This window comes from Protopterus annectens, chromosome 9.part0 (assembly GCF_019279795.1).
Source record: "Protopterus annectens isolate FY-2018-M chromosome 9.part0, PAN1.0, whole genome shotgun sequence".
Lineage (NCBI taxonomy): Eukaryota > Metazoa > Chordata > Ceratodontiformes > Protopteridae > Protopterus > Protopterus annectens.
Genome location: NC_056743.1, coordinates 672267800 through 672283931, shown reverse-complemented (window position 1 = coordinate 672283931; position 16132 = coordinate 672267800). Strand labels below are relative to the sequence as shown.

The 16132-nt window shown below is 43.8% G+C and overlaps 1 protein-coding gene across 6 annotated transcripts in view; it reads left to right on the top strand.

Moving 5' to 3' along the window:
* Nucleotides 1–16132, top strand: part of BAG6 (BAG cochaperone 6) — a 2260316-nt gene that overhangs the window by 144353 nt on the left and 2099831 nt on the right. For 4 of the 6 annotated variants that reach the window (XM_044083264.1, XM_044083261.1, XM_044083262.1 and 1 more), the window contains exon 6: nucleotides 4848–4901. The exons of the other annotated variants lie outside the window; for them this stretch is intronic. In XM_044083264.1, coding sequence (XP_043939199.1) covers nucleotides 4848–4901 — 54 coding nt within the window. The remainder of the gene's footprint in view (nucleotides 1–4847; nucleotides 4902–16132) is intronic. 6 annotated transcript variants of the gene reach the window in all.

Genomic DNA, 16132 nt, shown 5'->3' with positions numbered 1-16132 from the left:
AAACAAAGTCAACTGACTCATTAATTTCAAATGATGGCAACAAAGACCCAGCTACCTGCAAGAAAAATTCTGCAGGCTTTGGGCTTCATGGCATCCTGCATCTTGCTAATTCTATATGCAAGACTGCATATGAGAAAGCTACAATGGTATCTAAAAAGTATTTGGACTCAACATCGCCACAGCCTGGAAACAATAATTACTCTCATTCCCTGCCTGCAACAAGAGTTTCGATGGTGGGCACTGACCTGTTACCACAACAAGGGACAGCCTTTCACTTTACCCACAGATGCATCGGATTATGCCTGGGGAGCACACATGGCAGGAAAATGTATACAGGGCATGTGGCCCACAGACCAAATGCATCTTCATATCAATCAAAAAGAGATGCTAGCTGTACAGAATGCCCTGACAGCCTTCAAGGATCTACTACATCCAGGACAACTATTGCTAAAGACAGACAATACTACAGTCATGTGGTACATAAGCAAGAGGGGCACACAGTCCTACCCTCTCTGCAAGCAAGGGGGGCACACATTCCTACACCCTATACAGGCAAGCCATGACTTTGTGGAATCAAGTACATCTGCAGGCGCAAATTCTGCCAGGAATGAAAAATACTCTGGCAGACGAACTAAGCAGAAACCTCATGGACCCTCATGAGTGGAAACTAGATCCACAAATCTTCAGCATAACAAAGAAATGGGAATGCCCAGACATAGATCTATTTGCCTCCCCTCACAACTGCCAACTACAGAGAATTCTGCACAAGGACTTATCACTCACAAGCATGGAAGGTGGATGCTCTGTCATTCAGCTGGAAAAGCCTAACAGTTTATGCCTATCCACCACTGCCTCTACTCCCCAAGGTACTCCTAAAAGTCAGACAAGAGAAGCCAAAAATGATTCTGATTGCCCCAGACTGGCCATGCCAGCACTGGTACCCAATCCTAAAGAGCTTATCTCAAGGGCCAGCCTGGCCTTTACCTCAAATTCCTCATCTGCTGACCCAACAAAACAATCAGATCCTGCACAGCCAACTCAGAACCTTAAATCTGGCTGCATGGCGAATAATATAGCCACTAGGAACACGCCTCTCTCTAAAGCAGTTATGGATGTCATTTTGGAAGCCAGGAGGCCCTGCACCAGGAAATCTTATGCAGAAAAATGGAAGGGATTCTGTGCTTGGAACCAGGCACAAGGACTTGAACTGCTTGTTCCTAATATTCCTCAGATTTTACAATATCTAACCGAGATGCTGGACAAAGGCCTATCCTTCTCATCAATTAAGATCCATGCCTCTGCCATTTCAGCTCATTACAATACGGAACCTCCTATTTTCTCTCATCCACTACTAAGACAGCACCTCAGAGGGGCAAAAAACATAAGACCTCAAGAAAGAGCACCTATACCAACATGGGACCTCAACTTTGTCTTGGAAAAGCTCACACTACTTCCTTTTGAGCCAGCCAATACAGCGGAGATAAAATTCTTATGAAAAACTGCTCTGCTCCTAGCAGTAACTTCAGCAAGAAGAGTCTCAGAGTTACAGGCATTAATGGCAGTGGAACCTTATCATTTTTCATCCGGACAGGGTTTCTCTAAGGACAAACCCAACATTTATGCCAAAGGTAGTATCCAGTGTGGCTCTTAACCAAACCATTCATTTACCAACCTTTTATTCAAATCCCCAGAATAAAGGGGAGAGACTTCTGCACTCTTTGGACATACACAGGCAGCTACGCTTCTACTTGGACAAAACAAAAGCTTTCAGAAAAACTGAGCAACTTTTTGTGGCATACGCTGCAGGATTGCAAGGAAAGGCTATTTCAAAGTAGACTATTTCAAAATGGATAGGACACTGCATTCGTTTCTGCTATGCACAGCATGGCAAATCAGTGCCGAAGAATATTAGGGCCACATTCTACCAGGGCAGCAGCCACATCAGCAGCCTTTCTCAGAGGAGTACCAACAAGGAAATTTTGGAGGCTGCAACTTGGAGTTCAGTGCACACTTTTACCAAGCACTATCACTTACTTCTTTACTCTAAATCCAGAGCAGGCTTTGCCACTGTAGTTCTGAAGGGCCTCATAGCCACTCCTAATCCTATTTAGAACCAGCCGCCTAACCTGGGATTCAACCCAAGTGTAATGACTGCAACAGTGATACACGATGAACATAGTACAGTTGTGTACCTACCATAAATGTAAATGTTCGAGTGCATTCACTGTTGCAGTCCAGGTTACCCTCCCACCATCCCCCTTTCATTGCTGGGAACTTATCTGTACTTCTCTATTCTATACAACCTATGTGGTATATTTGCTTGTAGAGGAAGGTAATGTTTGTTAGTGCATGCTTTTTTTATTTGCAAATGTTTAACCTACCCTTTTGGGGGCACCTGACATCTGGGACAAGAAAAACTGAAGAAAATGGTGTCGACTGCATCTTTTATACCCCTGGCGCACTGACGTCAGGGAAGAGGTGACGGCAACCGACGCCGGACCAGGACTTTGGAATTCAGGCCGACTGCGGGTGGAATTCGGGCCGACTGCGGGTTGTCTGCCAGCAGGATAACCCAAGTGTAATGACTGCAACGGTGAATACACTCGAACATCTACATTTATGGTAGGTACACAACTGTACTTTGTGGCTATTTGTTCTTTACTTTCATCCCAGTTTGACACTAGAAGAGTACAGAGATGACTACTGTCATTTTATTTGTGGGGAAAGTAAGGACACTGGTATTTCCAGTTAAAATTGATTAAGCCTTGCAAACATTGTCTCTCCAGTTTTATAAGGAACTGCTGTTTTGGGCAGCAGTGAACGTTAAGCTTTGGTTGCAACTTTTCCCTTGAAAGAAAAATTAAAACGCATTGATTTGTTTTGTGTAGATTGCCACTGGATCAGAAGATTGAACAAAAGCTCTAAGATGTAGCTCTGAGTGTATAGATCCCCATGACTTACTGGACTTTGTGTCAGACCTCCAGCTCTTTCATTTATTTCCCCCCACACATATTACAGTGTTGTCTTGGTCAGTTATGATGTGGTGAATGAATGAAGGAAAAAGCTACAAGTAAGACCAAGTGTGAATAAATAAAAAAAGAATTACTCTTATCTGAATGGTGCGGGGTCAGGATGGAAGAATACAAGGGAGTAGCATTGGGGGACAGTGTGTAATAAGGAGTGTCCTCTAGAGTCCTTGTTTACGGCTCCATTTTTGCCACAGCCCAGCCATGTTGGTTTTATTCTGACATATGAGGTGTATATAGTCAATAAAGTGGTTAGAATGAGCAAGAAATTTGTTAGTCTGTAGATGAAAGTGACTAAGTAGTCATTGATCTTAAGTATGGCCGCCACCCTTTTGCAATTATCCTCACCCATCTAATTTCTTCTTGCATTTCCCTCATCACAAGTTGCTAACAACCACTGAAGCTTGCTCTTTTAGGATTCAGCAGTGTGAGATTTTCATTAAGTGTTTTTACCTACCACAGGTTAATAGTGTTGTAGTGTGTTGGTTCTCGTTTGGAAGAACCAAAGAAGATTCTGATAAGACTGCTTAGAGACACTGCAGGACTGTTTTGAAACCCGGGTACCATCAGTGCCTTTAGCTTGTGCAGGGTGACAGCTGTTGTAAAGTGTGACTAGAATTACAGCATCACTAGTAAGTTGGTGTCCTTGAATATAATTAACTGCTGCAGTAGTCACTACCTTGGAAAGATTTTCTGCAAGCCACAATCACGACCAGTTTCAACCATCTGCTGACTGTTTATGGAGTGGGAATTTGTCATCGTATGCCCATTGACCAGGCAGTAATTAGAGGTTTTTGCCTTTTAAGTTTTGACATTTTCCTCTGCATGCCTACAAAGTCTCCGAGTGGACCTGCTGTGGAGCAGTGCAAGGACTTGTATCTCTCACAGAAGAGTGTGCCATCTCTATAACTCCCACCCCCTTATAGGCAGATTTTTCCATCCATCTCCATTCTCTACATGCATTACAGTCTGAGTATGCATCATGATGCACTTTCCCAACCCTGTCACCTGGGAAGAGCAATCAGTTTGTGTCTCATCATTCTATTCCTCCCCAGCTGGCTCCTTCAGTAATTGGGTTACTAATCAAATATGGGTCATATTCTGGGTTTTATTCCTGTGCACCATGAGACTTTGGCAATTGCATAGAGGATCAAGTGTTATAAGGTGGTAAACTGACAGTAGCCTTTATCCTCTGTAATGTATTGCCAGTATTTATAACGAGGAATGTAAAAGGCTGGAGTAATGATGCTTGATTTGGTTATCTGTTAGTAAATGTGAAACCATCTGTAGGATAAAAAAAAGTAATGTAAAACACAAGTACTTGACCAATTTTAGCAATTGTTTGCAGTGTTTTAATACTTAACATATCCAGTTTTGCATTTTACACTTTTAACACTTAAGAGCTATTCGCATCTCTTTATAAGAAGTGTGTATTGTATTCCAGGCAAAGTATATAGTATGAGTTTGACTGCTGTTTTAGAATTTATATGATTCTTAAGTACAGTTCTTTTGCAGATGTTTTTGGTTCTCAGCCATTGTCTTTTTGGGGGGATCTATTTTCTAATAATTGTGTAGATCATTTATTGAGCTACTTTCTATTTTTGTAATTGATATGTTGTGATTTTAGATTGAATTTTATTCATAGGAGTTGTCCCAGGTCCTTCAGATTTTTGCTAGAATACTTACATAGCGTATTTATATTATCAAAGTTAGTTATGTGCTGCCTACCCATTTAAAGGAAGTCAGACTTCTAGAGCAGTCTGTGTGTCTCATGTGGACCCTTCTCTCTCTCTCTCTATTTTGTCTCCTGCACACTCAAAGAGTGACGGATCGTCTGTCGATGTGCACATTAACATGGAACAGACACCTGTCCAGGTATGGGATTTTAGACCATTTTTGGTTGAAGCTTTTTCTTAATGGAATTATGTCTGAGTGGGTGGGAATGGGCAGTTGCTAAGCCCTCAGAAAGGCTTCCTTAATCAGGTGAGTACAAACAAGGCAGCTCATAACCTGGTGAGTATAAACAGAAAAATATGATGTCTGGAAACTTAGACTTAATTGTGTTAGATAATCAGGCTACTGTGAGGGAGAAAATGTAAATGCTTCTCTGGTGTATGTGATCATTGACGATTTGATAGTGATGAGTACTGTTGTGTTTTAATACCAGGCCTTTGGTCTTTAGTGCCACTTGGTTCTTCATTTGGTAGACCTTAAGTAGCCTTTACAAATGTCTAGAAATGGGGCCTTTATTTTTTATTTATTTATTTTTTTAATAAATAAAGGCCTGTCAGTTGCTGTAATGGAAACTGAAATCCTTTATTTACACATGCCAATACCGATTGGAGGAATTAGTTGAGCACTTTGAAAATCTGCATCGAAATGAAACTTTGTGGTTGATGTCTATGCAGGATACATAACGTCAGGAAATACTTAATCACTATGAAGTAATCTGTATCTGAATAAAAATTCAGCATTTAAATATTTTGTATTTCATCTTTTTGGAACAATGTAGACGTGCAGCAAGTCATGGCTGCAGAGTTTCTGGTACTTTGCATGTAGGCATTTCTTGTTAAAGGAAGACAAATGTTTTGTGATGCATGTTGCCCTCTTGGGGCATTTTTACTTCACTGCTTATTAGCCATTTGGTGCTTTCATTTTTAATCCCATTCTGTAACCATACATTTTTTATGTAGAAATGAATAGTAGGACATGGAGAGCTTGCATTAATTTCTAGTTATTTGATAGCAATTTTATCTTAAAAGTAAAAACACAGTTTTGGCAGGCAAGTAAATTGGGTGCTGTAGATATCCTCATTAGAGGAGATTGCTGGTGTAGCGCATCAGCTTGAGTGTTGAATTTCACATACGTACTTTTCCTTGGGGGTGTTCGCTTGATGCTATTTGTGCAGGTGAGCCCCCTTAAGCACAAGTACCACTTTTTTAAGAGGTTACAGAGTAATATTGTCTGGTTATGTTATACTTGGGCAAATAGAAACTTGGGGAATCAAATCCATGATTACAGGATAAAGCTCACTAGCAAACCCATAGCTTTACTTTTGTGTGCTAAGCTGCCAGACTAACAAAAGTCACCCTTCTGGCATTTGCTGCTGGTGTTTTGGTTATGTAGACTAGTGGTGTCCATGTAACAACTGCTGTCAGATGTTCTTTGTGTTTCACTGTTGCAGTCATTACATTTGGATAACCTGCTGGTAGGTTGCCTTCAGTCGGCCTGAATTCCAAAGTTTTGGATCCTGCGTCGGTTGCTGTCTCTTCTTCCGTGACGTCAGGTTGTCAGGTGTATAAAACGGGCAGCTGATGCCTTTTTCTTTAGTCTTTCTTGCCACGCGGTGCCCGAAGCAGAAGCAGTTCGCAAGTGCCAGTCGGCAGACTCCTGAAATTTTCGAATTCTAGTTTCAGAACTGAAGTCTTCACTTAAAGCTAAGTACCCCGTTGGGGAAACTTTTTCTTGCTCCATACCGATGTCAGTAAAAGTTAATTGCATTACTTGTGGGAAGCAAATACCTCATAAGGATTTCCATTTGTACTGTATTCCTTGCCTAGGCCCAGATCATAACGTGCCTTGCTGTCGGTTTTGTGCAAGATTTAACCAACGCACTATTAAGCGTCGGTATATCTTTGCTTCAAAATATTTTGGGAACAGATTTAACTACCCTGAAATGTCATTGGATAGCAATCAGACTTCACAAAAAACGCAAAGAAAAGGACAGACAGACCGAGGTCCAAAACCGATGACGAAGCTTCCCCTAAGCCAGTTGCCGGTTCGCCGGTACTCAGTGAGGTGCTTTCGAGTCGCAGGCTGCTACCAAGACCCATGTGGAGTCCAGCACGCCGCGAGATTCTCAAAGTATTGTACCCGCGGATGTCTCTCCTCGGATGGGTCCTGAGCCGCTGAGCAGGCACCGGCTACTGAGGGTGTCTTCAGGCCTCAGCATTTCTATGTAAAACCAACACCAGCTTCAAAATCAAAGACAAAAGCAACTTCTAAAGCTAAAATACCGACGCCAGCTTCAAAATCAAATACAAAAGCAACTTCTAAAGCTAAAATACCGACGCATGAGCCACGTGCTCAGGCCTCTATGCCCAAAAAACAGATGATCAAAATGGCTGAAGACCTAATTACCTTGATCAGGGGTTCCCAATCCCCTCCTGATAAGAGGCCTAGGCAAGACACTGATTATGAATCTTCAGGTCAGGTTTCTATTTCTTCTGATTCCTCTTCTGATCAGGAAGTTTCTATACCACCCTATGAGGATTCTGATGAAGAGGAATCCATCCCATCTGCATCTCCTCCTGAAGATTATTCCTTTGGAGAAACCTTGCATACTTTGAGGGAGCATTTTCATTGGGAGAGTCAGGATTTCTCAGAATCAAAAAAAGAGGCTCAGGGATTTCCTTCTTCTCCCTTAGCATAGGCCTTTAGCCATACCTCCTGTCTTAGACATTGTTGATGATGTGTTTTTGGAGTCAAGCTTGACTCCAGACTCCTTGCCTCTGACTTGTAGCAAGCCAGACGGGTAGTACAGGGTTCCTGATTCCCACAATTTTTTATTTAAAAACCTTGCTGCTGACCCTGAAACTATCTCACAGGGTCCCAAAGGTGTAAAGGCTTCAACAGCTAAAAATCCTACCCCCCTCTGATAGAGATTCCAGGGTGCTAGATAGATGGGGAAAGAAGGTTTATACATCTGCAACCTTGGCAATTAGAGCCTTAAACTGCCAGTTTCATATGCTTAAATATCAACAGCATGTTATGGGATTACTGAAACAGAAAATGATGTTGATTTCTGAATGTGTAGAAAATAAAGAATTACAGGAATTATTGCATGCAGCAGAACAAGTTGGAAAGCATACTTTGCAATGTGGTTTTGATTCCTTAGAGGCCTCCTGCAGGGCCGCAGTTACTGGATCTGTGATTAGAAGACATGCCTGGCTAAAAGAGCAAAATTTGCCTGATCATGTTAAAGCTAAATTGTTGGATGCACCCTTACAGCATGATACTCTGTTTAGTATTAAGGCAGAAGAGGTTTTAAAGAAAATGGAAGACAAAGCTAAGTCTATGCAAACTGTAAAAGACTTCTTACAAGTGCAGTCACCAAGATTCAGTAGACACTGGCCTACAAAAAATTGGTCCTTTCCTGTGTCTGACAGAGCTTCACGGGGCAAATCCAGACACCCTAAAGGCTCTAGATACCAGTCACATGATTCTTACAGGTCAAAGCAATGGGGTGCCTCTACCTCCAAATCTGGAGGAAATAAAGTGCAACCCTACAGTAAACAGTCTCAATGACTTCCCTCTGTCATCACCAAGCACGTATCTTTTGGCAGCTCCCTTAGGGGGAAAACTTGCACTTTATGCTCAAAATTGGCAGTTAATAACCCAGGACAAGTGGGTATTAAACATAGTATCCCAGGAATACAGATTTCATTTACACACACTGCCAATTCCAAACGGTTGCCCAGATCTGCCAAAAAAATCAATGGGCAGAGGCACAGAAACAAGTTACTTCCCTCATGGGTATGGGGGTATTCAGCCAGAACAGGAAAAAGGACAAGGGTTTTACTCAAGACTGTTCTTGGTACCCAGAAAAGTCCAGGCCTGGCACCCAATACTGGATTTATCAATTTTGAGCACATTCTTGGACATTCCAAAATTCAAAATATTAACTTTGCAGCAACTTCTGCTTATGCTGGGCAAGAACGCTTGGCTCGTGACTTTAGACTTAGAGGCATAACTGCATATTCCAATAAGGGAATCATGCAGAAGATACCTCCGATGTCCTTCAAGAATGCAACTGCAGTCATAACATGTGGGTTGTCCTGCCTCAGGCAGCCCTCGGTCGGCCGGATTCCAAAGTCTGGGTCCGACGTCGGCTGATGTCGCATTTCTCTCCAACGTCAGAGCGGCTGGAGTACATAAGCATCAGCCGACGCCATTTTCTTCAGTCTTTCTTGCCGCGTGGTGCCCGAAGCAGAAGCAGTTCGCAAGTGCCGGTCGGTCAGCTCCTCTATTCTACGATACCGAAGTCATCGAAAAAGCTAAGTACCCCGTTGGGGACCTTTTCTTGCCTCAGCCGATGTCAGAAATTACTGAAAAAGTTAACAATTGTCTTTTTTGTGGTAAACAAATACCTCATAAGGATTTTCCACTCTTACTGCCTCCCTTGCCTGGGCCCAGACCACGACGTCTCGGCCTGTGTAGCCTGTGCTCGCGTCAACAAGCGCACTCTCAGGCGCCGGGCGGAGTTCGCTGAAGATTCTTTCGGCGATAAATTTGCCTACACCATGCCGTCGGATCTTCCGACATCGCAAACACCCAAAAAGCGAAAAGACCGGGACCGACATCCACGCTAAAACCTAGCGCAAGTGCTCCGGTTCCCTCTGAGACGGTCTCTCCACCGCTCCGAACCGAAGACACCGCATTACCGACGACTCAGATTCCAGACATTACACCGCCAGTTATAGACTTTCCTCCGGATACCGAAACCGAGGAAATGCCCGAGACCATTGCTGTAGACAAGGTCACTCCTGCACGTGGAGCTGCCAGGCCTCCTATGGCCATGTCTATTAAGGCCTACACTAGGGCTAAGGCAGCCAGCAAAACAAAGCATATTACTTCTAAATCCTTACCTCAGCTGACTCCGGAGACACAAATTATGTCCATGGTTGCTGATTTAATTTCCATGATTAGATGTTCACAGGCCCATCCTGAGAGAGCATCCCAGCCTCCTCCTGATAAAAGGCCCCGGGTCGAACCCTCTGACCCTATTCCTTCAGATGAAGACTCTGAGGGCTCTGTCCACTCTGATAGCCAGGAAGAGCTCTTCCAGACTTATGAGGACTCGGATGCAGAAGATTCCATCCCTTCGGCCTCCCCTCCTGAGGATATTTCTTTTGGGGAAGTTCTGCACACCATGAGGGAACATTTCAAGTGGCAGGGTCAGGAATATTCTGATTCTAGGAAACGCCTTAGGACTTTCCTTAAGAAGCCTCAGCACAGGCCCTTAGCTATTCCTCCTGTACTTGATGTTCTGGATGATTTGTATTCTGACTCTAGTGCTACCCCTGATTCTCTTCCTCCTGCTCCAGCCAAGCCAGACAGGTATTACAGGGTCCCAGAAACTCATTCCCATTTATTCAGGGCCCATTCTGCTGATTTGGAAACTATTTCACAGGGGCCTAAAGGAGTTTCAGCCTCCACCTCAAAAATCCTTTGCCCTCCAACAGGGAAGCAAGGTCATTAGAGAGATGGGGCAAAAGGTTTACACATCCACTACCTTATCTATGAGAGCTTTAAATTGCCTTTTCATATGTTACAATATCAGGATTATCTCTTAGAAGATTTACAAAAACATTAGCTTCTCCTGATCCTTTAGACAGGAAGACTTTGCAGGAAGCTGTACATAACACTCAGCAAGTAAGCAATCACTTCCTGCAGTGTGGATATGATGCACTGGAAGCTTCATGTAGGGCAGCTATGACAGGGGCAGTGATTTGTAGACATGCTTGGTTAAAAGATCAACCTCTACCAGATCATGTAAAAGCAAAACTTCTGGATGCACCTTTGGAAAAGAACAAGCTTTTTGGTGCAAATGCTAAGGATGTGTTAAAGACCATCGAAGAAAAAGCAAAATCAGTTCAGACTGTGAAAGATTTCCTCCAGGTTCAACCCCCCAGATTCAGTAGGAATTGGCCTTCAAAACACTGGTCCTTTCATAATCCAGAAAAGTTTCAAAGGGGTAAGAACAGACGTGGCCGAGGAAGAGGCCAATACAGAGGCCCTTACAGGGGACGACAATGGCAGCCAGGAAACCAAAGAAGTGGCGAGGGGTTTCACCTGCCCAACAACCACAAACTCAATGACTTTCCTCTACTACCGCCTACCAGGGAACAACTAGAAGCTCCCTTGGGCGGGAAATTATCTCTGTTTGCAGAAAACTGGCACAGACTGACAAAGGACAAATGGATTTTGGACATTATAGACAGAGGGTACAGGTTTCATTTTCATACCTTACCAAGAAAACAAGGCATGCCAAACCTACCACAAAACCAAAGGGCAGAGGCTATCAAGCAAATCACTCTGCTGACTCGAATGAAAGCAATAGAAAGAGTTCCACAACAAGAACAAGAACAGGGGTTTTACTCAAGACTGTTCCTTGTTCCAAGAAAAGAATCTCAATGGAGACCAATACTGGACTTGTCCGCATTAAACACCTTTCTCATAGTACCAAAGTTCAAAATGCTGACTCTACAGCAACTCCTTCCTATGCTGGGCAAGGAGTCGTGGCTGATTACTCTGGACCTCAAGGAGGCATACCTGCATGTCCCTATCAGACACAGCTACAGAAGATACCTCCGATTTCTTGCAGGGCCAGAGCATTATCAATTCTCAGCATTGCCATTTGGCTTATCTACTGCGCCCAGAGTATTTACTAAATGCCTGGCTTCAGTAATTGCTCATTGCAGGCTCCAGGGTATACAAATCTACCCGTACCTGGACGACTGCCTCATACAAGCGGACGACAAATTGATGTTGACAAAAAACCTGGATTATGTCATATGATTACTTCAAGCTCTGGGATACACAGTCAACTTCCAAAAGTCAAGACTGCAGCCATCCCAGCAAATAATCTTCTTAGGAGCCAAACTAGACACAGCCTCTCAGATGGCTTACCTGACAGAAGACAAGCAAGAGAAGTTAACTCATTACTTCAAAGGTTTAGCAAAACTCACCCAGATGACTGCAAGGAGATTCCTACAGGCCCTGGGTTACATGGCATCCTGCATTCTACTGGTTCCATTAACAAAACTACACATGAGAAAGCTTCAATGGTACCTAAAAAGCATTTGGTCTCAGCACAGCAACAACTTGGAGACAATCATACAACTCATTCCATGCCTACAAAAGGAATTCCTATGGTGGGCCTCGGTGAGCCAGGAAAACACAGGTATGTCATTCAAAAAAACACAGATAACACAGACCATGACTACAGATGCCTCAGACCTTGGATGGGGTGCACACATGGAGGGCAGGTGTATACAAGGACAATGGTCTCCAAAGGAAACACATCTGCATATAAACTAAAAGGAAATGCTGGCAGTAATGCATGCCATCGAGGCTTTTCAACACCAACTCCAGCAAGGCCATTTAATGATACGGACAGACAACACCACTGTGATGTGGTACATAAACAAGCAGGGGGGCACCCACTCTTACCCCCTTTGCAGACTGACAATGCAGCTTTGGGAGAAATCACTGAGCCTAAACATCCAGTTACAATCCCAGTTTGTTCCAGGAAAAGACAATGTGTTGGCGGACAGCCTAAGCAGGAATTTCATAGATCCACACGAGTGGAGGTTACACCCGAAGGCCTTCAGACAACTCACTTGACATGGGGCAAGCCAGAAGTGGACCTATTTGCCTCTCACCTCAACCATCTTCTACCAAAATTTTGCACAAGGACATACCATCCAAAAGCTTGGAAAATAGATGCCCTCTCATTCAACTGGAACTCCCTAGCAATCTATGCATTCCCACCTCTGCCACTGATGACCTCAGTATTACTAAAGATCAAAGCAGAGAAGCCCAAGGGAATCATAATAGCTCCGGATTGGCCAAGACAACACTGGTACCCACTACTACGGAGCATATGTCACACCAGGAGGTGGGCCCTCCCTCAGTGGCCTCTACTTTTGACTCAACACAATTTCGAAACACTGCATCCAAACCTTCAGACACTGCAGCTAACAGCTTGGGAGATCCCATAAATAACTTCAGCTTATCTCTCTCTAAGGAAGTTCAGCAGATACTAACAGAGGCTCTAAGACCATCCACCAGAAAGGTTTACTTAGCAAAGTGGAAAAGATACAGCAACTGGAATACCAGCAAGGGACATGATGCCTCATTGTTGAACATCCCACTTATCTTGGAATATTTGGCAGATATGTTAAAGAACGGCCTGTCATATTCTTCCATAAAGATACATGCATCTGCTATTTCAGCTAGATACAACACTGATCCTCCTGTTTTCTCTCACCTTTTACTAAGACAATTCCTCAGGGGAATCAAGAACATTAAGCCACCAAGAAAGGCCCCAGTGCCAGCCTGGGACCTCAATTTTGTTTTAGAAAAACTGACTCTACCTCCCTTTGAGCCAGCAGCTTCAGTTGACTTGCAATTTCTCTCATGGAAGACAGCCTTCCTGTTGGCAATTACCTCAGCAAGAAGGGTTTCGGAGCTACAGGCCCTAATGGCAATACCACCCTTTATTATTTTCCACAGAGACAGGGTTTCATTAAGGACCAACCCTACTTTTATGCCAAAGGTGGTATCTAGGGTTTCTCTAAATCAAGCCATTCATCTGCCTGCTTTCTTCCCCAATCCTGAGAATAAGGGGGAAAGACTTTTGCATACCTTGGACATTCACAGACAACCGATACTACCTGGACAGAACCAAGGCCAGTAGGAAGTCTGAACAACTTTTGTAGCTTACGCCCTGCAGTCCAAGGAAAAGCAATTTCAAAACAGACTATTTCTAAATGGATTGGACATTGCATCAGATTCTGTTATTCCTTTCATGGAAAGGCTGTTCCAGCCAATGTCAGACCACATTCCACCAGAGCTACAGCCACCTCTACAGCATTTTTAAGAGGGGTGCCTACCAAGGACATTCTAGAAGCTGCTACATGGAGCTCCGTGCATACATTCTCCAAACACTACAATCTCCTCTATATTCCAGATCCAGAGCAGGCTTTGCTTCGGCAGTCCTGCAGGGTTTGATTGCCACACCATCTTTTTCCTAGAGCATACCTCCTCTCCCAGCTAAGCTATGGTATTCTACCCACATGTTATGACTGCAGTTGCATTCTTGAAGGACATGGTACAGTTTTGTACCTACCATAAATGTAGATGTCCGATAGACATGCAACTGCAGTCGGATTTTCCCTCCCTCCATACCCCTCTATGCCTAGGGTCCACTCCTATCCCTGTTACTCTTAGCTGGGGATATCTGTTATGGTGTATTTGTTTTATTGCTCATTTATTTGTTTGGAATCCTGTTTTTGTCTTCCAATTTGATTACAGCCTTCCTTGGAGGGCACCTGGCATCTGGGGCAAGAAACACTGAAGAAAATGGCGTCGGCTGATGCTTATGTACTCCAGCCGCTCTGACGTCTGAGAGAAATGCGACATCAGCCGACGTCGGACCCAGACTTTGGAATCCGGCCGACCGAGGGCTGCCTGAGGCAAGACAACCCACATGTTATGACTGCAGTTGCATGTCTATCGGACATCTACATTTATGGTAGGTACAAAACTGTACTTTTCAAGGCTGGCTTCATGCATTACCAATTCTCTGCACTGCCCTTTTGGCTTATCTACTGCGCCCTGGGTCTTTACAAAGTGCCTGGCACCAGTAATTGCATTTTGCAGACAAAGTAGTATACAAATCTATCCTTACTTGGATGACTGTCTCATTCAAGCAGAAAGCAAGGACATTCTTCATCAGCATCTGGCGTTTGTGAAAAGGCTTCTAACATGCCTAGGGTACACAATAAATGAAAAGAAATCCCAACTGGTACCCCCTCAAAAGATAACATTCCTGGGTCCAAGCTTGAATACAACTGCCCAGATGGCTTTCCTCACGCCAGACAAACAAGGGCAACTGACTATTTACTTCAAACAGATGACAACAAAAACCCAGTTGTCTTCCCAGTTATCTGCAAGACAAATTCTGCAGGCTTTGGGGTTCATGGCATCGTGCATTCTACTGATTCCATATGCAAGACTGCATATGAGGAAGCTACAGTGGTGCCTAAAAAATTTATGGAGTCAGCATTGTCACAGTCTGGAAACAATGATTCTTCTCATTCCCTGCCTACTACAGAAGTTTCTTTGGTGGGCAAAGACATGTTACCAGAACATGGGACGGTCTTTCACTCTACCCCCTGCCAGCCAAACCTTAACTACAGATGCATCAGACTATGCTGGGGGGCCCACCTGGCGGGGAGATGCATTCAAGGCATATGGACCCTAAAACAAATGCATCTGCATATCAACCAGAAAGAGATGTTAGCTGTTCAGAATGCCCTGACAACCTTCAAGGACTTGCTTCATCCAGGACAACGACTGATAGATGGACAATACCATGGTTATGTGGTACATAAACAAGCAGGGGGGCACACACTCGTACTCCCTTTGCAGAATAGCCATGGCATTGTGGGACACAGCCTTGACTTACCAAGTACATCTTCAAGCACAATTCCTGCCAGGAAAACAAAATACTCTGGCGGATGACCTAAGCAGAAACCTTATGGACCCTCACGAGTGGAAACTGGATCCACAAGTCTTCAGCATGATAACAAAGAAATGAGGGAGCCCGGATATAGATCTGTTTGCCTCTCCTCGGAATTGTCAACTGGACAAATTCTGCACAAGGACTTATCACAGACAAGCATGGAAGGTGGATGCCCTATCCTTCAGTTGGAAAAACCCATCAGTTTACGCCTTTCCTCCTCTGCCTCTTCTTCCCAAGGTCCTACTAAAGGTCAGACAAGAAAAAACAAAAATGATTCTAATTGCCCTGGACTGGCCCGGCCAACACTGGTATCCAATCCTAAGGAATATGTCTCAACTCCCAGCTTGGTACTTGCCTCAAATACCTCATTTACTGTATCAGCAAAAAAATCAGATCCTGCACAATCGGCTCCAAACACTGAACCTGGCAGCATGGCTGATCATGTAGTTGTTCAAACACCTCTCAGTAAACCTGTGATGGATGTCATTTTGGAAGTCCAAAGGCCTAGTACTAGAAAATTTTAAACTGATAAATGGAAGAGATTCTGTGCTTGGAACCAAGCACAATGAACTGACACAGCAAAGCCAGATATTACTCAGATTTTACAGTACTTGACTGAGATGCTTGACAAAGGCCTATCTTTTTCATCAATAAAAATCCATGCCTCTGCCGTCTCTGCTCATTACAACACAGAGTCACAGATCTTTTCTCACCCTTTGCTAAAACAGTATCTTAGAGGGGCCAAAAATTTAAGGCCTCCCAGAAGATCACCAGTTCCTGCATGGGACCTCAA